This window comes from Juglans microcarpa x Juglans regia, chromosome 1D, assembly GCF_004785595.1.
Source record: "Juglans microcarpa x Juglans regia isolate MS1-56 chromosome 1D, Jm3101_v1.0, whole genome shotgun sequence".
Classification (NCBI taxonomy): Eukaryota; Viridiplantae; Streptophyta; class Magnoliopsida; order Fagales; family Juglandaceae; genus Juglans; species Juglans microcarpa x Juglans regia.
The window spans coordinates 40,974,927-40,997,873 of NC_054594.1; the positions used below are offsets into that span (position 1 = coordinate 40,974,927).

The following is a 22,947-nucleotide window of genomic DNA, read 5'->3' on the forward strand; positions in this document are numbered from 1 at the left end:
TAGTGGGGTTGGTGGAGGGGTAGAAAATGTGAGTCTATCTCAAAAGAAAGAGTAAAGTTATTTATCATCTATTTTTTTATTATCTTCTCATCATTTATAATATGACATTAAACAATTAGAGACATTTAATATCACGTAATGAGATGACGCAAAAAATGGTTATAAATAGATTTTTTTCAAAAGAAATATAGTCTAGCCCCATAGAACGTGTGCCGATCATTGAATACCGACTGGGAACTTTTCGCTGAAAATACCAATGGAAATTTGAAATTAACGGGGATTTAAAGGATTGACAGAAGAATGCGGTCAGAATTACACATCTCAACGAGGCCTTACCACGAAATTCAAGGAAAAGCTTGAAAGTTTGGCGATTTCCCAATAAAACCCAACTTAAGAACAGGGATAGAAGTCCTTTTAGTTCATACATTCGGCAGCGAAAGTTCAACCCTCGAGACTACGAAGTATTAAAATTGAGTAGGAAATATTGTGCTTTGTCTGAATTTAATCATCTTAATTAATTGATATTTTATATTTTAAACGATTTTATATTTTATATTAATTCACATCAACAGATGTAACTAAAGATGATAAAACTTAAAATCAAAGTAGCATGAATAGTCTAGATTATAGACTAATAATATAACTTGTAGAGTTTGGAAAATGGAAGCATGCTACTTCAAATATACATGAACAAACACGACGACTAGTCCAAAGTTACAAATTGCTTGCCAAAACATCTTCTGTAATCTATATCTTTTTTTTTTTTTTTTGTTTCAAAGTGTACAACTGACTACAATATGCTTGCCAAAAAAGTGCAAAGTTGCAAACTATGCCCGTTCGTCCAATTGCTCTGGTTTGGGAGAGTACAAACTAGTCCCAAGAGTTTTATACAAAGCAGTATCAGAATAGACAGCGCGAGACCTCAATGACCTGATCCGATGTCTATGCCTATGACCTTTTCGGCGCTGCTGACGGTGCTTCTCTTTTGTCATCTCACATTCAGTTTCAGCTTCTCGTCCATTCTTCAGTGCACCACTTTCTTTTTCTCCTGCACTTGGTACAATATACACAAAGGGTCCAATCGGGTTATCATTCAAGTCCAAGAGAGGCTCTAAGGTCTTGACCACATTGGTCATTGTGGGTCTTGATTTGGGGTGCTGGCTCAGGCATTGGTAAGCCAATAACGCAAACTTCCTAGCCCCTTCTGTCGAGTACTGCCCTTCAAGCCTGGGGTCCATTATTCTGTCTAGTTTATTGGGGTCCTTCAAAACAGGCCTTGCCCATTCTGCCAAATTCTGCTCTCTACTCGGTCGATTCTTGTCCACGGATCGTCTACCTGTTAGTAGCTCTAAAAGAACCACTCCATAGCTAAATACATCGCTCATAGTCGTCAAATGACCTGAGAATAACCATATTCATGGTTAATTAGTTATTAACTAACGCATTAATTGACATAGTAACTATAATACGAGCTTCAATAAACAACTGTATTACCTGTCATAATGTATTCAGGAGCTGCATAGCCCTCGGTGCCCATGACACGAGTTGTGACATGAGTGTCCTCCCCTTCTGGTCCATCCGTTGCAAGCCCAAAATCAGAGAGTTTAGCGTTGAAATCCTGCAAAGTGTATACACCTTACTTTAGTCTCACTTACTAGGCTTGGATGATATGACAAATGGCTAAGAAGATCTGGGTTATTACAGAGTCTAATAAGATGTTTGAAGCTTTAAAATCCCGATATATGACTGGTGCTTCTTCTTCGTGGAGGAAAGCAAGGCCTTTCGCGGTTCCAATGGCAATCTTTATTCTTGTTAACCAAGGCAAGGCTGCAGAATAACCTGCATTAATCAGAAACAGAAATCTGTATCAGGAAAAGAAAATTGAAGCAACACATGGCAGGATTGAGTATGAAACTCTAAAATAGTTTTCCGGTTCATGTCCTAAGGTAGCATATTTGAAAGATCAAGCCGGGATATGTACTTCTAAATAGTTGGTTCTCTAAGTTGCCACGCTCCATGTACTCATACACGAGTAGCCGGTGCTCATCCTCGCAGCAGTATCCGATCAAATTCACAAGATGGGTGTGCCTTAATTGCCCAAGATATACTACTTCAGCCTGCAGAATAAAAAACGATTCAAACACAGCATATATTTTCAGCACTCGTAAGTTAACTGTGAATTTCTTTCTTAGCAAAATGTGAAAATCTGTTGTGAAGAAAAACGTGAGACTAGAAATGATTACCAGCCACTCCCTGTGGCCTTGTTTGCCATCCAAGTCTAAGACCTTGACAGCCACGGGTTGAGCTTCCAACCCAGGCCTTAGCTTGTCATCAATGAACCCCTTATATACAGGTCCAAACCCACCTTCACCAAGATAATTACTCTTTGAATGGTTCTGCGTAATAACTGTGAGCTCCTTGAGAGTAAAAATATGCAGATTTGATCCAACAAGAGAACTCGATAGATCACTTATGAAAGAGGAGGAGTTACTTAAATCCGAGAGCCATAGCCTCCGGAAAGAAATTTGTTTGGAAACCGGAAGGTTTGGCTCAGAGGTTGGGTTCTTGGCCTTGAAACAACCGGGTAGGATGCTTTTCAATGTGATCTTTTTGAAAGCCATACTTTTATTAAAGCAATGATCTGCCCCAAGTTGCTTAACATCAGGCTAAAGTACTCTCTTTAAAGCTTAAGGTTGAAGCAATTTATTGAGAATGATGTGGGCGTAAATTGTGATGTATTGTGAAGAAAGACTCAACAATGTAGTCTATGGCCTAATGATGACCGACCACTTCCTTTTCCTTGCCAGGAAAGATTAATTTAGTACAAAATGTGGAAATCTATTGTACTAAACAATATCTTAAATTTTTTTAATAATGTTACTCATTATTTTAATTTTTATTATTTTATAATATGTTATTAGATGATTAAAGATTATTTATTATATTTTATTTATAAATTTATTATCTAATATTATATTATAAAATAATAGAAATTAGAATGATGAACAGATTTTTTTAAAATTGTTGGGTGCGAGGCTAAAAATGACCTCTGCACGGGCTTGACTTTGAAGGTTGACGGCAGCATTAACTTGGGAATGGTTCATATTAGCAAAAAGCCGGTCTATGGGAAGTTTGCTTGATAAAGTGCTAAATTCAATGCAACAGGCTGATTTAGATTTAAAGAAAAGATGAGTAAAAGTTAAATAAAATATTATTTTTTAATATTATTATTATTTTAAAATTTTAAAAAGTTATAAAGTGAGATAAAAAAATTTCTGAATCCGCCTTTCATCTGTTCGACTTTTGTAATCTTCGACAAAAAGCAACTCAAAACGCCAAGCCTCTTTTTGATTTTTACGTGCCAAAAAAATATCCTCCTGCACTTTCTTTTCTTCTTTTGTCCCTCATGCTTAGAATTTATCCTGGTAGGTCCACTTATATGCAGTTTTTCTTCTGATCATAAAGAAAGAAAGCATGACTTTTCAAGAGTATACGTCATGAATATTTGAAACCCCATCATTTGACCAAAAAAACAAAGAAAATCGTCTAGATATTGGAAATAATTATTAATATTAGATTGAAATAATCAATAGCGCAAGCAGAAGTATTAAAGAACAAAACATATTAAATCAAGTTTTTTTTTCTCCATTCTTGTAACACTTTCCAATCAACAAAACCAATTAGTTTTCTCCACTTTATTTCATCCACAATTGTGTTCGTCAATCCTTCATTTGTCAGGCGGAGCCGAGCCTAGACTAGACGGAAGTTAATAAACTAGGACATAATCTGCAACAATCGTGCTACACACACCGAAGGTGTAGTTCGAGAAATTCTCCCAATCAAGAAGGCTATTTAACTATTGTTTTAATTTTTTTTATATATTTTTTTATACTTTTAAATATTAAAATAAATTAAAATATAATTAAAAAATACTTCTATAATCACTAAATAAAAAAAAATGAATCGAAAAAATGCTTCTAGATGACCCAAGCATTTTCCAATATGCAAATATCATCCTCCCTCCTCCTCTGGGGACAACGGAGTTGGTGGGAGATTCGTTTTTGTTCAGACTTTGTTGCGTGATGGGGTTTCATTAAAGCAAGTCACCTTTGTACATTTCCCGATAGTTGTAACCAGCCAATATGGATGTGACTTCTTGGTGACGGAGAAGATGCTCGCGAGTGACGATTGAGGACCGGTGCTCATTGGCAAAGACTAGATATGAGATATAACATGCAGCTTTCGATGGTTAGGAGCATGCATGAGTCCATGCATATAAAGCCATTTGATTAGACCGTTCAATATTCAAAATCTAGCTGCGCACATCAAATAAGCATAGATATACCTTGAACTTTGACAGCAGTGGGCCGGTCTTTTTTGCGTGTTATAGGGACCAGATTTTATATTTTGATCGATCATTTCAACCACAAAAAGACACCCAAAGTTGTTAGTAGGTACTAAACAGGACCAGATTACTTCAGAAAGCCACTTTGCAGCATGCAGAGACTTGAAGGCCGCGCCCCCCAATAAAAAGATGAGGAAAATCCCCACAAACATTGGCTAAATTTTGTTTGTCTGGTCAAACTGTAGCTGCGCCCGAGCTTGAATGGCTGGCCCAGTGGGGATGGGTTCTAATTGAATATTCCACGCAGAACCCAAGACCAAAAGCATAAAATGATAAAAGCCAGTCCAACGTTTTCTTAACGAAACAACATAGAAGGTAAAGTAACGATGATGAGATTGCTTTTCTATGAGAATGATGAGAAAATATTTTCTGGTCTTTTTTTATTTTTTTTAATTAATCTTTCCTCCTATTCATTTCCCACACCTAATACCTAGAAGAAGAAGAAGAAGAAGAAGAAGAAAAAATGGTAGCTGATGAATAGAAAAGCTCTTTTTTTTTTGTCTTTCCTCGTGGGAGAGGTCCATAAAAGAAACTTCGACTTCGTTTCACACTCAACAAAACTCCTTTGGGAGAGAGATCTTAAAGGATGCCGTCTAAAATGTTTCGTATTATCCAGCTTCACCTCCATTTATGCTGCAAAACTTATTTATTTGTTGGTGGTGTCGTCGTCGTCGTGGGAACACTGGAAATAATAAGGGAAGTAAAAGATAGAGCACCATTGGTCCATATTACCTGCAAATGAAGAAAGAAAATGGTGAGGAGAGTTGAGTTTCCATTGGACAGCCGTGAGCCTGAAACCCTGATCAAAGCAAATAACGAATCCATGATGACTTGCTTTAGGCCTGTTTGCACACTCAAACATTCTTAAATGGGCGTTGATACTATGCCGCTCAGTGTTTATTGTCGGGCGTGTCTTATATTGTAAATTATAATCTTTTTTTAATGTTTTTAAAACATATTTAAATATTTTAAAAAGAGAAGCTATCGATATTTTTTACTTAATGGTTAATGGAGTATTTTTTATTGTGTTTGTGATTTTTTTTTTCAAAATATTTTTAAGGAATTTATAAAATGTTTAAAAAAATAAGGTGTAATTTGCACTGTAGATATAATGCAAGGGTCTCTAGCACTGTCCTTAAACAATACACCAATATCACTAATATTCACTTCATTACCCATTAATTAAAAAAAATAAAATATATGAATGGTCAAAATGAGAGAGCAAAATCATGTGGTATACTATCATTTTCCTCTTTAAATATTCTCAAAACTTCTCATAATTTCTTTCTCAAATATCACTCAAATACAAAACATTTTTCAATTTCAAATATTTAGTTTTTTCTTTAAACATTATCCAAATACAAAACTCTATAACTTTTTCAAACTTTCGAACAAAACATAAAAAAATAATACAATTTTTTTAAATTTTAAAACAAAAATAATTTTTAAATAATTTGTTAACTTAATAATATTTTTATTTAACTTTTTCTCCATATAAAACTCAATAAAAAAATTTAACTCAAATAATTGCATTACTAATCACATAATTTAAAACTAATGTAAGTGTTATAGTCTCTACACGTGGAATACGAAATTTGACCAATTATTGTAGATTTCTTAGCATCCATCCTATATCGTATCTCGCTTCAGGCTGCTGACTGTGTAAAAGAATAATAATACAATGCCTAACCTTACCTAATACTCAACTACCCAGAGCATATTAAAGAATACTCTACTCTATCAATGAAAATGATGTCTTCATAGATCCTAATTTTCTACACAGAGATAAACATTAACCATGTGGCTTTATATATGGTTTTAACCGATTTCATCTTATCTCAATATTCAAATATCATTTAAATACACACTTTATAAATTTGAAATTTTTAACTTCTTCATCTAATTATTATATAATAATTATAATTTTTTCAAACTTTCAAACAAAATATAAAAAGCAATTCAAATTTTTTAAGCCCCAAAACAAAAAATTATATTCTCACATTATTTTAACTTTATAATATTTTTATTCAACTTTTTCTCTATTATTTTTCTAAAATCTCATAAAATATCTTAACTCAAATAATTTTATTATTATTCATAAATTATCTCACTACTATTTACATATTTTTCATCTCATTTAATTTATATATCCAAACAAATCCTAAGAATCTTTGCACCTCGTAAAGACTGACACGAACAAACCCCAATTAATAATGTCAGTGAGATCGACATGCTGAAATCTATATTTCTTCAAATTTGTACCAATCATTTGGATACAAAATCATAAAATAATTTGATCTGTTCCGACTCACGTATCGCACGATTCAATGCCCAGCTTACTGTTAAAATGTTTTAGCCACGAATAAAACGTGGTGTTGTAATAATATCTTAAATAGACAGTGACTCTAATACCTCTTCAGTCTGCCGACACATGGGATGTGCGTTTGGAACTTAGACTGAACTCAATTCAATATAATTTTAAGCTGAATCTAATATTAAACACCCAACTCTCACATTATTAAATTTATCTTAACTCAAAACCCATCTTTACACGTGAGATCCACAATCTTTTTTAACTCAACACATATTTACACGGACTCCACAACCTTTTTTAACTTCTCATAAATATATCTAAATACATTTGAACTCATCTCAAGTAAATCCTACAAAACTCATTATTATTCATAAAAAAACTCAACTCAGCTCAACATTCAAACTAAACCTTAAAGTACATTTTACTTTGTCATCTTTTGGGCCTAGTCCTTGTCATGGTCCACAGACATCTTTTGGGCCTCGGACTTATCATGGTACCCAAAAAAAGGTGGCGGCTTTCTTCCAAGGTATAAAATAATGTACATACAAACTACAAATTCTAGTTAACTACAAAGCAAGAATCAAAACTGGATGAATATAGGTTGAAATGTCTGAATATTTCAAAACAACAAACATGTGAATACTGAACAAGAAACCCAATAACAAAAAGGATATGAAAAGAGCACACAAAGGCTTGATCTTGGGTTAAGCAGCTCCAGACTGATGGATGCCACCGTGCTTAAGAATTCAGAAAATTTTCTTCCGGAAATTTACAACTGTGGACGAAGAGCAAAAAGAAAGAATTGAGCCACCTCTCTAGTAGTTATTCAGGCTTGTAGAGAATTTATCAGATTTGGTATCGAGTAAATATATACCTCATCCAAAAATACCGCACAAAAGTTATGTACAGAGAACCTGCAACATCACCAACCCATTTTAAGCATCGACAACGACGTGTAGAATGTAGTATATCAGAGTCACAGCTGCGGTTACCTCTGCCGAACAAAAATGCATCGCCACAACTCAGTAGCAAAGAAAAGCATGAATCTAGGAAATACTCCATCATTCAGCTACTGGGAAAACGCTATCTGAAAACAAGGCTTCCATTCTGTTGCATTCTTAAACTTTCAATGAGTGACCGGTAGAATGATTTCAATGCCTTGATATCACTACCCTGCAGAAATGAACAATCAGGCCAAGCAAAAGTTAGAGCAGTTAAGCCAAATATTTATACTCGGGTCATTTCTGTAAGCCATATATATCTATGAGAGAAACTGCAAAGCTAGGTTAAATGCCACATACTCTAGGATGTTGTAGTGTCATTACCTACGTTTAATCCAGTAAATCTTTTTTTTTATAAGAGGTAAATTTTATTGATACGAATGAAATAGGCATAGTCCGTGTACACAGGAGGTACACAAAAGAACACCTAAATACATTCTAAGATCAATAGATTAAGGACATGAAGTCGTGAGAATTGTTTCCATTAAGCACAACGGCTGGAAACCAAATCAATAATGTGTGTACAAAAAACCTCTGAAACTCCGCCATTGTGCACTCTCTATCTTCAAAGCACCGCTCATTCCTTTCCAATCAAGTACACCACATAATGCACAACGGAATCATCTTCCACACTAGTAAATCTAAAGCCAACAAAAGATAATCTCTGGCCTACACGAAAGACCCAAATTTTCCCAAGGGCTATTCTCTTTTTAATTCATTATTGTACCAAATTTTGTGCACGTGTACATATTATTTCTAAGGACAATTATCCTTGACCATGGGGTCTTACATTCAAATTATTGCTTTCAAAGAGTTACGTGAACAAATTGTGTTGGCTGCCTTGGTTGGCAACATGCTCAAGAGCGCATACTCTAAAACAGGTGCAAACTTGGTCCAACAGCCAGTAACATGATAAACTACAAGCTAATAACCAAGAGCCAACATCCCTAGTTCAAATTCAGCATATTCTTTATGGTGGCCTCACTAGCAATCCAGAACATCAAGAAATACGCTACAACTTGCATATAACCGTGGGAGATTGTTTTGATCATAAATAGCATACCTACAAGAGTTTAAGTTTGGTGCAGTGACCAGATGGAATGGGTCTTTTACCAATTTACGTGAAAATAGACTCCAAGTAACGAACACGGTTCATTTAGCACCACCAAAAGGAATATTAAAATACTAAAAGCATTAGCAGAATAAAGTACAAGCTCTTTGATGAATGAACATGTAAATATACTAAGCATTATTTCTTTCTTTTTTTAATAAGTATAAATATACTAAAAGCATTAGCAGAATAAAGTATATCCCGGATCCCAGAGCACTAAATTACTACCTGCAACTTCTGACAGTATTGAGCTGCCAAATCTTGAGGGCAATGTGCAGCTGCAAAAGCTTTTGATACAAAATGAATGAGAAACTCGTCTCCAAATTTTTCATACATGACCTTCTGCGCGAGCACGATTTCTCCAAACAAAACAAGCTGCCAAGTAAATTCACAATAATATTTTCTGTTAGTTTGAAAATACTAAGAGACTAAATTCATTTATTTACGAAGAACCAATAGAATTCTCTTCCTAGCCTGATGAATCAATGGTGCCCATATTTTGTCGTTAGGTTTTTAACAATATGACAATAAATAACCATTAAATTCAAACTGAAGAAGTCTAAACAAGGACTTCGAACGAAATAAGTGATAGTTATTATTTGTTTCATCAATAATTATATATTATAACAATAGAACTCATCATAGCCCCAAGGGGTGGTGTGGTGGTCCTAGGGCAAACCGTACAAACCAGACATCCTGGGTTCAAAACTCCGTATTCACTCTTGGGGCCATTGGACTGGGGAATTTCCCCTTGAATTACCCGCAATGCACTTACGGGGAAACTCCTTACCGAAGACATGTGCAATCCCAGGATTAGTTGGGACTTTGTCCCGGACATCCGGTGCCAATCAAAAACAATAGAACTCATTAAGTAATTTCATCAGCTTCTTTTTACACATATTTTTTCAAGTAATAGTTCATATTCAGAATTATCTTAACAAAAAGCTTAACACTTCAACCCCATATAGCTTCTAAAATTTCCCCTTGACCCTTTCACAAGGATTGGGATGTGCATTTCCAACCTTGAGTCATTTTTCTTTGAACTTCTAGTGCACTCTGGATGTTGTAACAAATCAATAAAAAAATTTGTTCATTCAAAATGCCCAGACAATAGTAAACGCATTTTCTAGTTATAACAGGAATGCCCATTTTTCTAGTTGGACCAAAGTTTCTCTAAAACCCTTTAAACTGCCAGGGACATATTGACCAAATAAACATGTGTTCCCATGTTAAATGAATTATTCATCTTGGATGTCCTTTCTGCTATCCAACTTCTTCATCAAAACTGAGATGGAGAGGAATACACTTCAGCAGCCAACCAAAAGACTAGGAAAAAATGTGGGAGGAAGAAGGGCAGAGGTCAAGAACAACTATGACAATGAGGATATGCCCACAAAAACTACAATCACGAGCAGAATTTACCCCACATCTATTCCTGGATTACTCCACCCACGATAACAACAATCAAAAGCCCATTTACATAGAAAGTTTACTGCAAAAGCAAGGCAAATTTCTCTGTTACGTATCCCACATCTATTCCTGGATAATCCCCTCCTGTTATGTTATTTATAAAAATGAATATGGATACACTTAAGTATCCCCTGTTATGTTATTCATAACAATGTATCTCCTTTTTTTCTTGTAAAAAGTAAAAAATTAGCCTGCTATGAATACGTTTTTTGATAACTAACTCCTGATATATTTTATAATTATAGATGTAAATTCCTTTCAAAATATTATTTTTCCGAGTACAGTTGAATATGTGGTCCAATCAATTACCGCATAAGAAGTTTAGTCGATAACCTGATGATCATATAAAATTTAAGCCCAAATAAACATGGAATGCTTTTCTAAAAAAAGGATCCTGCATAATTGACTTACAGTATTTGCATCCCGAAACTCAAAGGATTTGTCAAGCAGGCTATACAGACAACAATTTGTTGCAAAGGCCTCAATTATAAATTTTTGGAAACCAGGAACCTGAAAAAAATTACAAATTCAGTATGAGAAAAAGCTTTTTAAAGGGGAAAACAACACCTCAACAAAACAATGTCGGTGGGGGAAACTTAGAGATTACCTTTTCTTCACCAGAAGGCCTGCTACACCAGTCTTTGATTAATGTAATAAATATCTGAACACAAGCCTGTGTAATAAAGGATAATGAATTAGATTCAGATTGTTTTGATCGGATTTTGACTATACTAATATGTTAGACAGTCCTAGTGTGTTGAAACTATCTTAAGAAAAACCCAAACAGTATAAAAAGTAATAAGTCTTGCAAGTATTACGAACCTTTCTTACAAGAATATCACTATGATTACAAGAAGTGTACAATAGCAGCTGCATCATTGGATCCAAGTAGCCCCTACTCTTGGGGGAAAGAAAAACGGAAGAAAGATTATGTGTAGCTATCACGTGCAGAAATGTATACAATGTTCTTTGAAGATCTTGCAATTCACGGACTTCCTGCAGGAGAAAAGGAGTCTGGCATCATGGCATACTCAGAAGAGCAAGAGAAAATTCCACAAGTACACTGCTATAGAAGTTGAAACATTTTTTTGATAGGTAATAAGTTAATTCATTGATAGAAAGATAGGCATAGCCCAAATATACTGGGAGTATACAGAGGCATACACCTATTTAGGAACTAGAAACAGCTAAAAGAAAATCATGGAAGTTGTAACCATTGAAATCTAAAGCAATGGCCCACAAAACTATAGAAGTTGAAACTTAATATGCAGAATGCTTCATGTGGATTTTCACTTTCAAAGGCATCACAATCAACATTTATAAGGTATATTTGGAGTAACTTGCACTACTAAATAAAAAGCAAGCAGTAAAAAACAACTCTTTACCGCCCATTTGGATACTTAGAATATCTCAGTATATCTATGAATAGTAATGAAATGATTTGAGTTAATATGTTTTATTGAGTTTTGGCAAATGAGAGAGAAAAGTTTAATAAAAATATTATAAAGTTAAAAAAATTATTTGAATATACTTTTTTAATATAATTTTTGTTTTGAAATTTGAAAAAATAGTATTATTTTTTGTGTATTGTTTGGGAGTTTGAGAAAGTTATAATTATTAGGTAATTATTAGATAAAAAAGTTGAAGATTTGAAACTGAAAGTGTTTTGTGTTTAAATGATGAGTAATGCTAGATACAATCCTGGAGTCTGCAAGTGAAGCGAAATCCCTTTAAAAAAAGTGGGATCCACTATTAAAAAATTAATTTTTTTTCATATGGGTCTCATATTTATTCACTTTCCTCAAAGGAATTGAGCAGCGCTTATGCACTCCACATTTGAAAACAGTTGTGTTGCCAAATGGACCCTAAAAGAACACACTATGCTACCTAATGCAGCTTATAAAGTTGAAACTTATAGCCCAACTCTTAGGGCTATTACACTATATACATCGAATGTAGAATTCAAAATTCAAATGCCAAATTACTTGATCAAAAAATAAATAAAAACGCCAAATGTCATATTATTCTCAATTCCTTGACTCATTTTTTCTTTTTCTTTTTGGTTCATAACAATAGAAATGAATCATGAGAACTTCTTACTCAAAGTAAATTCAGAGCCAGCAAAGATTAATCACTTTTTCCCTAGATGATATAAAAAATAAATATTTTTCAGTCTTTATAGCTTAAGGAATACAAAAAAAAAAAAAAAAAAAAAAAATCATAATTTTTTCAGGAAGAAATTAATCATTTTATATAAGCAATATAATTTCATTAAAAAGCACACAGGGTACAGCCCTAGTACAAAAGTAAATGCATTTGTTTACAAGAAAAGAAAGTGAGACTAACCCCAATATTTTACTAGTTTGAAAATGCACGTTCATGTTTGTACAATTAATTTTATTTCTGTACAAATAAATTCAAATTGTAGTAAAAAACTAGTGAAGGACAAAACTAGATAACTTATTAAAAAAGTAAAAAACTAGTTGGGAACAGAAGTAGTTTCAACTTCAATCACTTCATAAGATATATAAAAAAACCAATCATACAATATCTTCTGACACAAAATATATATATAGTATATATAACAGCCATATAATAAGGGTCTGATGTATAACAAACATGTTAGCAGAGGCTGCAGAAACATTCATCTAATGAACAAACACATAGAAATGTTTTACTGAATTAATCCTTATACCTCAGTATTGGTTCCAGGTCCTGAAGGAAATGCATCTGTTCGGATAACATTAAATATCCTACCAGCAATAGCAGGAAATACTTCTTCCAATATGTCACGGAACAATGTGTTGAATTTGCATATAAGTTGATTGAGTAACAAAAGAAAACTGGCCATCTCCTTTGGCTGCAAGAAAATATAGTCTAGAATAAAAATCTTGATGTCACTGAAGCAATAATAAATTAATGCAGAAACTTATGATAATTCGCAATCATAATTTAAAATATTATATACCCAAATGATGTGCCTAAAAATATTCCTAATCCAACTTAATAGTTAAGAACCATCATTGCCGAACAGGGTCGGGGCAGATCAAGTTATCCCCTTGTCCATCTCATTGGCATCCCGCAGTATTGCACCATTAGTACAAGGAAGCAGTCTTCAAATGTATTCCAAAGCAATGAATAAAGGTTAAAAAGAGATCGGTTCTTCAATTCACTGTTTTTTACCTCACTTTCCACAAGTAATTGCTCCAATGCCTTTGGGAGGTACGGGAATACAGACGCACCTAAAGTCTCCACCATGCGGTGTAAAAAAGACGTGACCTGAATACCATACGCACTAGCATCAGGTAACGGAAGCAGTCGATGAAAGATCAAAACACAGAACTTCACAATTCTAACTCTTACCTTACTCCGCAAAGGCTCTACCTTTGGAAATACAACAAGAACTTGGAGGAGAACATCCAGCGTCTGGATCACAAACAAAAAGAAAAATAAAGAGTTAGTGTGAAGACAGCATACAAGACAAATGACCCTACAATTAGTTCTTCATAAAAACTACTCTCTTCCATTTACAGACTATCAACAACGAGCATAAGGCACCACAGAAAAGTGTCTGAGCAACATCATAATTCAGCTTATTCAGTTTTTCGTATCAATCCAATCAACAAACTGATGACATAATTCAACAGCAGTTTTTTTTTGTTAGGATAAAGTTAATGAACATACTGATGCTAAAACGCTATGACAGTGTATTCAACATCCTTGATAGAAAAAGTAACATAAGAAAGATGCCAACCTGCTTGAACATGAGACCAATTGCTGGGCGACTAGCAGTTACGAGACGCTCACTGAAGCCCTGGATCACATATAGACATGTTGAAAATAATTAGCATGCATATTAAGCAGAAAAACCTAAACCAAAAGAAGTTGAAAAACTTTTGCACTGTTTTTCCAATTTCACTATAGTGATGAAAAATAAGGGGAAGAATGAATACAGCATAACTTTTTTTCACCCAAAAATAAAAATTAAACTGCCAAGTATAAAGTGACTTGAAACAAAGCAATTAGGCTAGAAAATCCACGAAGTCAGATAAAGTGACTTGGTTTACTTTTATTAAAGACTTGTATCAATAAATCATGAGGTTTTATTTATTTATTTTTATCAGTACTCATCATGAGGTTTTACAAAATCATTATGCATAAAATATATGAAAAAATCAATGAGGCAGGACGAAAAAGCAAGGAACATATTAAAAGGTCAAAGGTTGGAAAAGAACCTTGCTCAAAGAGTTAATTGCCATGATTATTTGCTGGATAATACCAGCTTTTGCAGGAGCCTCTTCTGAAGATGATAACTTTGCATGCTTGAGCAATGTATCAACCTGTATTGAAGGATGATTTTGTCAAAATAAAATCTATCAAATCTTGGTTGGTTCAAAATTTTAAATGAACAAAGAATTTTGGAGGTAGGGAAGGGGAGGATAACGAATCCAATGATGAGATTGAATTATAACCTGTTGACAAAGGGGAGTGAGCAAAGCAGAGAGATAATCAGATTGCTTTTCCAGCGGTACATCTTCCATCCCAATCAATAAACCAATTGCCTGTTAAGAGTTGATGTACAAATTAGAGCAAAACAAGGCACCGGCAACCTCTAGAATGAATGATTACTTCATACTCGCACATGCACAGATGCAAACTAGAGAAGAACCTCGAGGACGAATGAATACCTCGAAAATGTGACTGCCATCTTCAGATCCTGGAAGATCTTTTGCTGCATATTCCATACTTGTAAATCGAGCAACTGTATCTTGGAGGCTCTGAAAAATCATGAAAAAAATAGGAAGATGTAAAAAGAGAAGGAATAATGAATAGCAAAATAATCAAAAGGCACAAGCTTCACTTTCATCTTCCTATTTTTTTCATGATAAAAAGATTCCAAGCTAAATAATCAAGGCACAAACTAATAAAAAGCAGAAGAGTAAGAAATAATGATTCTAATACCTGCAAAATAGTTTCTATAAAAGGCACAAGCTTCACTTTCAGCAATTTTACAACCCTCATGAACAGATAACTTGCCCTTCGGCTCACATTGATGTTTGGATGATGTATACCTCTTTCATCAAGAAAGGCAGCCATAACCATAGGAATATATTGGGAATTTTCCTGAATGAACTTCATAAACCTTGTTACTGTCTCAAGATACACAAGCGCAACGAGCCTATTAGAATGGCAAGGAAACCTTGTAGATAAAAGCATTGGCACCAACTCACTCAAAAGTCCACTTCCAGTTCGGATTGACTCATCACTTATTGACTCTCCTAGAGCATAGAAAAGATAGAGTGCAGCTTCCACCTCTTCAACATTCCTGTCAGGTGAAGATGCAACAGCACCAGCTAAAGAGTTCCTGATAAATATCTGAGTGACATCAGGAGCCACGCGATTCACACTACGAAGCAGCACAAGCAAATCCTTCCTAAACTCAGCCACCCTATCTTCCTCCTCCCTCCCAATTTTATCCAATATATCAAGATTGTGGCGGTAAGCAGGATCGTAGCGAATATGGGTCCGGATCACCTCTAATATCTGACCAACATGAAGCAGCTGCTTCTCCCTCAAAGGAGAAAGGCTTTTCATAGTGCCAACATAAGCCGAGAGAAATTGCACTATGCTAAATGTTGCATCAAACTCACAGTTCTGCATCACATAGAAAACAGAGGGCAGGACTTCATTCAAAAGCTCCATTGAAACACCCTTTGCTTCCTCAGAATTTAACCGTTTGAAACATTCTAGAACTTCCGCTGCATACCCACTAAGCAATGCAGCTATGCTCGAAATGAATTCCGAATCCCCATCTTCAGCCACCAACCCAAAAACCCGACTTATTTGAAGACTCTGCAACAGTGACAATTTTGACTGCGGTTCCATCCCCTTATAAACCACAGCCAACAGACACGCAGCTGCGGCACCACGTAATTGTTCCGATACCAAAATTAAGTCAAACAATAGTGGGATAAACGCATCATTTGCAATCAAACCAATATCAATCCAAGAAATATATCTCCTCATAGACTCTAATACGCTAGTACAGAGTTCCTCATCAGAATTTCTATACAATGAGACAATGTCGTACCAAGCTCTCACTATCTGTGCCACACACTGCTGCCTCATTGCATCCTTAATTCGACCCGCAGCTGCCATCTCTTCGGAAGTTCGCGTATAGTCCAAACTAATCAATTCATCATCTAACGCACTCAAAACCCGACAAAACATATCGATTACAACGGCCCCTTTGCTCAGATGAGGCAAAAAATCAGTAAAGACGGAGGACCAAATTAACGGGTACTCAAAATAAATCAAAGTAACCAAAACCTGAGCAAGCTTGTTCTTTATATATGCAGGACCCTCTAATACCCCAGCAACATTCTCATCGTCGATAGGCTCTGAACACGCCATCGAAAATACTGATTTCCTAACGAAAAACTTCTCCTCAGGACTCATTGACGCGTAGTGGATCCGAATAACGTCTTGAAGAGTCTGCAAACACCAAAATCGGACCTCGACTATGCTTGAGAAGCACAATTTTTTTAAACAAATACTACAAATCGAAGACTTATCCTTGATTTCATCGCAGTAATCCTTGGCCTTCTTTTTCAATCCGTCATCGATGCTACCCGATACATCGAACAGTATAAGTACAGCCTTCTCCAAATCATCCATGCTCCTAAAAAGCGCCCCCCACCCAAAAAAAAAATTAAACCCCAATAGTGATTCTTTATTTCTGAACAGTCTCTCTAAAACAAATTCTTTCCAGAAAAATTGACAGCTTTCTGCTTCTGGGTTTTCCACACAACGTTTCTGGAGTTGAGAGATTTGGATGAACAACGAACAGCCCCAAATGGATTTGAGAGATATCGAGAGGTATGTGAAAGCTTACCTCAAATTTTGATCAGATCGAGTGGGGAGATCTTTACAAATATACTGTGTTGTTTGTTAGGGCTAGGGTTTTTCTTTGTTTTCGCGTGTTGTGTTATTAGTATTATTTTTCTTTTATCTTTTTATGTGCAGGAGAACAGCAGACACTAGGGTTTGTGTTTGGCCTGGATTGTGTTTTATATTTATAGTTTAGTTTTCCCAGGAATATTAGGAATATGATTACTGTAATTAGAAAAGAGCGTACGAGAAAGTGCTAAATTACTTAAATATCTCGAGTGTTTGGTGCAGAAAACCTGAAAAACCTGGACAATCTTGGAAAATAGAATTTGGTGTCTTGGGAACCAGTAAAACGTGGGCACGTAAGTTAATGAGCATTAGTGGCGTAGTGATGTACGTGTCATCATGGTTTCAATTTGTACTGAAACACCGGCATTGACCATTGTGCGACGGTTGCTAGTTTAGAAACTAAAAATTAAATTATTTTATTTTATTTAATTATTACAATATTTTTAAATTTTTACATAAAATATAATAAATAATTTAATTTTTTTAAAATTTTAAAATAAAAATAATATTTTATTTAATTTTTAACAAAACATCTCATCTCATCTGAATTGTAAAATCAAACGAAACCATTTTAGTGATAGATTGAGAGATACTATGACCTTAAGGGTGCGTTTGGTTACCAAACTCACCTCAACTCATCTCAACTTATCATTACAACTTTTTCAAATTTCAATACAAAATATAATAAACAATTCAACTTTTTTAAATTTTAAAATAATAATAATATTAAAAAATAATATTCTAACAATATTTTATCATCACAAATCAACTCACTTCAACATCCACACACAGCCTAAAAATAATCCGAATCAGCCCAGCCCAATTATTACAATTCCATCACTTCATTACCATTTGACTTGTTATATTTAGATAGTAAATGAGATGAGATGAATTGAGATAAAAGTTAAAATTAAATAAAATATTATTAAAATATTATTTTTAATATTATTATTATTTTGTTATTTGAAAAAGTTACATTATTTATTGTATTTTATGTGAAAATTTATTAAAATTATAATAATGAGATGATGTGAGATATGATAGGTTGAGATTAACGCTCAATCCAAGCCTAAATATCGTATTTTTTTATTTTAACTACAAAGAAACTATATAAAAATAATTTTACAGATTAATGTAGTTTGATATGATTCATCAAATTATAAAATTATTTTTGTTATAATATAAATCTAACAAATCATATAAAATTATGTCAATTTATGTAATTACTTTTATGTAATTCTTTTATGTACATAACAATTCTCGTATTTTTTTGTTCACATATTAATAATAAAATAAATTATAATAGGAATCAAGTGACATCGTTTGTTCTGTAAGCATGCATTTTCATTGAGCAAGATGCATGAGAAGTAGATCCTATATTCCCACATATACCAATCAATACATAAAAAATCAATCAATGCATAAAAAATAAAGAGAGGTGCTACAGTCACCGAAGATTTGTCCCGAAAAGTGTCCCGAACTGCACATTTTATTTTTTTATTTTTCTTTACATTTTTTTCAAATATTTTTTTAATCATCATAAATATTTAAAAAAAATTAAAAAATTTATAACATTATTAAAAAATACTTTCTTAATCACTAAGTAAAAAAATAAAAAAATAAAAAATAAATTTCGGGACAGATTTTCGGGACAAACTTTATGGAGCTTTAGCATTTCTGAAAAATAAAAGAATAAAAGAGACTTTGAGACGAATGGCAATACTTTGTAGAATTGAGTGATTGGCAGTTGGAGAGTTGTACGGAGCGGAAAGTCACAAAAAGATAGCAAGGACTGAGAGAAACAAAAAATAAAAATAAAAAACTTTAAGATAACCAACATCTTACTTTGACTTATAAAATATGTAGCATTTAGGAGTTATTTAGATTTAGAGATAGGTTGAGATAGATTGAGATGTTTTGTAAATAGTAAAATAAAAGATGAATTATTTATTATATTTTGTGTAAAAATTAAAAAAATTATTTTAAAATTTAAAAATGTTGAATTATTTATTATATTTTATGTAAAAATTTAAAAAATTTATAATAATAAAATGAGATAAATTAAAGTAAATTTTAAATACAAACGAGTCCTTAATTTAAGTGAACAGATCGAAGATTATTATTATAGCGCAAAACCAATAATTTCGGAGTTGGAAAATGTTATTTTCTTTTAAAAAAAATATATTGTTGGGCTCAATAAAGAGGAGAGGAAGCTCAGCATGGCCCAAGCCTTCCCTGAGTTCCCTCACCCCCGCGGCCCCTACGTTTACTCGTGTGCACGAACATAAACCCAAGAGATCTTCGTTCGCCCATCTCTCCGGTACTTCAACCCATCACCACACCTCCACCGTCTTTGACCGTAACCGGACCATCTCCCTTCAGCAAACGTTCCCTGCGAGCTCGGCGGATTCGCAAGTTCCCACCCCCTCTAAGGTATTCCTCTAATGTTTCTCGTTTTGTCTAAAAAGTTGTGATTTGTAGAAATCCCATAATGAAGTCGTTAAATTTCGTTGGCAAGTCCTGATTTTTGTGGCCGAAATTCCAAACCCCAGTTTGGATGTTGAGGATTTTTGTTCTTGTTAATTTTTATGCCCCCGGACTCCTTCAGTCACATAACACGGAGCATCGGCTCTCATCTACTTGCTTTGCTAGAACGAAAGTTTCGTTTCTGGTTCTTTTCACTAGTTATGTAGAGAGAGGAAACTTTTTGTAATCATTTGTCAAGCTCACAAGTTAAGAAAAAGGTAAATTTACATGCTTTCGTAGTTCCGATACAATTGTTTGAATCCTTGTTGACAAGCTTAGGATTTTGTTAGTTTGATCTTATTTTATTTCTTTTTATGCTCAAGAATGAAGCGTCTCCACTTAAACCTAGATATTTGGGCTTGTATGAGTAGAGACATGAAACATGTGAACAGATACAGTTTAGGCTCTCTCAGCAATAGCTTGCTACAAATACAAGACTTAGAGCATTAGTAGTGGTCTCAACTTAACCAAATTTTGGACAAAGTTTAGTTAGGTTGCACAAAAATTCACTATAATGGACTCAATAAATGAACAGCAATTCTAACCCAAGATTTATTCACTGGCCAGCTGGTTAAATATTATTTTCACCGTAAACAATTCTGGGTGATGCCAAATTAAAGGACGTGGTGAGGAACGTCACAACTAAACGTGATTATATTATTTTCACCAAATCTGGCCAGACCCTTGGGCTGAAAAAATATGACCATTGAAAAAATATATCAGTTGAAAGAATATGACCGTTGTAAAAAAAATAAAAAAATAAAAAACCATTAGAAAATTATATCCGTTAGGAATAATATGAACGTTAGAAAATTAATATGTATTTTTTTAATAACAAATAAATATTCAAATTACAATTAGAATTAAAATAAATGAAAAGGTCAGAATCAATATTTTAATAGAATAGTGATAGATTTGGAGAGTTTGTTATTTGGTGTTGTTGAAAAGTGGCTAGCTAAATTTATAAAAGTGAATTCTCTAACCAAATTTTGTTGAGTCTACTACTAATGCTCTTAGCTGGATAAACTGACCAGTTTCTTTTGGCCAAGCCACTTTTGGATTTCTTTCAAATATGTTTCTGCCTAATCATTCTACTTTGGATGTTTGTTATTAATTTCTTGAGTACGTGTTCGAAGTTTTTCTATAATAATCTGGCGTACCGTACGATCACAACTTCCACCAGTTTCATAAATTGTCATTTAAGCTTTGATTCCTGTCAAGAATTCAACTGGGCTGTAATGAAATATGGATGGTTCAAAATTGTGTTTAAGAATTTGCTTGGCTAGGAAAGATTATACCTATTAACTTTACCTATTATAAAGAAAAAGGTCATACCTATTAACTTCTTGGAGAACCCCATTATTCTTCCTGATATAGGTGAAAACACTACTAAAGAAAATGGCTGAGGGAGATGAGGACCTGCCGAGGGATGCTAAGATTGTGAAGTCACTGCTCAAATCAATGGGTGTTGAGGACTATGAACCTCGTGTTGTACACCAATTTTTGGAACTCTGGTATCGATATGTAGTTGATATATTGACAGATGCACAGGTATACTCGGAGCATGCTGGTAAGCCTGCGATAGACTGTGATGATATCAAGCTTGCTATTCAGTCAAAAGTGAATTTTAGCTTTTCTCAACCACCACCACGAGAGGTAACTCTGGCTCACAATCTTCCATACTTTGCAAAACCATCTACGATCTTTGCCTTGGACTAATTTTAAATTTCATTGGAAGTTCAATTCAGTTTGCTTAATTGTATAAAGATAGTTAACTAACGCACACTATAGCACTGATCTTTGAGAGTGCTGGCATTCAAGAGCCAACAGTCTCTTAAAAGACTTTTAAGAACTTTGGCTATTAAAGGCAGTTTCCAAGGATATTGCATGGGGAAATTTAACACATTTGAAAAGCACAATTTCAAAACAGTTAGTGAAGACTAAGGTCAGAAGTCCCTAACTATACATAAATTCTAAGGTAATGTTATATTTGTAGTTTTGGCTTTTGGGTTGGAGGCAATGTCTTACGCTTTGCTGAAGCAGATATTCTATCTTTGCATGAAAAGCACGAAAGACTACTAATTGTCATTACATCCACAGCGCATGACCCACTTTTTTTTTTCTAATATTTTAGTCCTTTATGAAAATATATTTGAATGTGTTCTCGGTTGGTTCAGACGATTGCTAGAGCTGGAATTTATGTGGCTATATGCTTCAATATCATGAAACGATAGGATCTACATGAGCTTTTGATGCACTTACTCACATATTTAAGGTCACTTTACAAGACTTGGATTTAAACTCTTGCCTCGTGTAATGACCAGTATTATTTTATGGTGAAAGATGTGATGTATATATTCAGTTAATCATATATCAGGTCCTACTAGAACTGGCTCGGAACCGGAACAAAATACCATTGCCAAGGTCAATAGCTGGGCCTGGTATTCCTCTCCCACCGGAACAGGACACATTGATCAGCCCCAACTACCAACTTGCAATCCCGAAGAAGCAATCTTCCCCAGCAGTTGTAGAAACAGAGGAGGACGAGGAGGGTGTTGATCCCAATCCCTCGCAAGAACAGAGGACAGAGGTGCCACAGCATACTCCTCAAAGAGTGTCCTTTCCCCTCACAAAACGTCCCAAGTGAAAACTTCACCAACCGTGTAGTAATCCATTTTATCTGAAGAAATGGGGAAAAAATGATCTATCCACTCCAATGCTGATTTGTTTTGTAATGACTTCTCGATTAGGCAGAGACCTGCAAAGCGCAACATTGCAGGAGTTGGGGGAGATTCAAATTGCAGATATTGATAGCTGTACCGAAATTAAAATGAAAGGGGTAAAAAGATCATCATGAATGGGGAAATATTTCATGTTTCAGTGAATCTTTTATACGCATGATGTTTCAGTGAGTTGAACGACCTCTGCATGTCACTGGCCTATTAAACGTTAAACGTTTATAGTGATGCTTGACTTGTAAGAAGACGTCGAACGACTTCAAAATCGCATTGCATCGTTTGTTCACTTGCGCAAAACTATTTAGAGTGGCCATTTGAGTTGCATCTTTTTTCTTCAAGTACTTGGAATCAAAATATTCCAACCGTTCATTTTCATGAAACTTTTAAATCCTTGATCGCTATCAAATAGTCCTGTCTAAATA

The 22,947-nt window shown here is 34.3% G+C and overlaps 3 protein-coding genes across 3 annotated transcripts; 1 reads left to right on the forward strand and 2 right to left on the reverse strand.

The window, feature by feature from the left end:
* Nucleotides 1-575: 575 nt before the first annotated feature.
* Nucleotides 576-2,779, reverse strand: LOC121259658 (putative receptor-like protein kinase At1g72540). The gene is made up of 5 exons (XM_041161326.1): nt 2,244-2,779; nt 1,982-2,117; nt 1,703-1,839; nt 1,495-1,618; nt 576-1,399 (listed from the first exon to the last, which is right to left on the reverse strand). Exons 1-5 carry the CDS (start codon nt 2,619-2,621, stop codon nt 828-830), a joined length of 1,347 nt encoding a protein of 448 aa, XP_041017260.1. The 5' UTR covers nt 2,622-2,779; the 3' UTR covers nt 576-827.
* Nucleotides 2,780-7,059: 4,280 nt separating this feature from the next.
* On the reverse strand, nt 7,060-17,363 carry LOC121257920 (exportin-T-like). Its single transcript, XM_041159195.1, has 15 exons — nt 15,264-17,363; nt 14,990-15,079; nt 14,774-14,863; nt 14,537-14,641; nt 14,056-14,115; nt 13,665-13,727; nt 13,485-13,580; nt 12,997-13,161; nt 11,124-11,297; nt 10,909-10,974; nt 10,713-10,811; nt 9,060-9,206; nt 7,712-7,892; nt 7,594-7,633; nt 7,060-7,494 (listed from the first exon to the last, which is right to left on the reverse strand). The coding sequence occupies exons 1-13, from the start codon at nt 16,977-16,979 to the stop codon at nt 7,803-7,805; spliced, it is 2,961 nt and encodes a 986-aa protein (XP_041015129.1). The 5' UTR covers nt 16,980-17,363; the 3' UTR covers nt 7,060-7,494; nt 7,594-7,633; nt 7,712-7,802.
* A 2,120-nt stretch (nt 17,364-19,483) lies between these two features.
* Nucleotides 19,484-22,667, forward strand: LOC121261401 (transcription initiation factor TFIID subunit 9). Its single transcript, XM_041163755.1, has 3 exons — nt 19,484-19,694; nt 21,165-21,443; nt 22,165-22,667. The coding sequence occupies exons 2-3, from the start codon at nt 21,186-21,188 to the stop codon at nt 22,432-22,434; spliced, it is 528 nt and encodes a 175-aa protein (XP_041019689.1). The 5' UTR covers nt 19,484-19,694; nt 21,165-21,185; the 3' UTR covers nt 22,435-22,667.
* The last annotated feature ends 280 nt before the right edge of the window (nt 22,668-22,947 follow it).

Bases quoted from the DNA above. Each gene is read 5' to 3' on its own strand.
- LOC121259658 (XM_041161326.1), bottom strand. From the start codon at position 2,621: ATGGCTTTCAAAAAGATCACATTGAAAAGCATCCTACCCGGTTGTTTC. The intron at 2,118-2,243 runs GTAATCATTTCT...TTTATTCTGCAG, and splicing joins AAGGCCACAGGGAGTGGCTG to GCTGAAGTAGTATATCTTGG. The intron at 1,840-1,981 runs GTACATATCCCG...TGATTAATGCAG, and splicing joins AGAGAACCAACTATTTAGAA to GTTATTCTGCAGCCTTGCCT.
- LOC121257920 (XM_041159195.1), bottom strand. From the start codon at position 16,979: ATGGATGATTTGGAGAAGGCTGTACTTATACTGTTCGATGTATCGGGT. The intron at 14,642-14,773 runs GTTATAATTCAA...CCTTCAATACAG, and splicing joins TCACTCCCCTTTGTCAACAG to GTTGATACATTGCTCAAGCA. The intron at 13,581-13,664 runs GTAAGAGTTAGA...TATGGTATTCAG, and splicing joins TAGAGCCTTTGCGGAGTAAG to GTCACGTCTTTTTTACACCG.
- LOC121261401 (XM_041163755.1), top strand. From the start codon at position 21,186: ATGGCTGAGGGAGATGAGGACCTGCCGAGGGATGCTAAGATTGTGAAG. The intron at 21,444-22,164 runs GTAACTCTGGCT...ATCATATATCAG, and splicing joins CTCAACCACCACCACGAGAG to GTCCTACTAGAACTGGCTCG.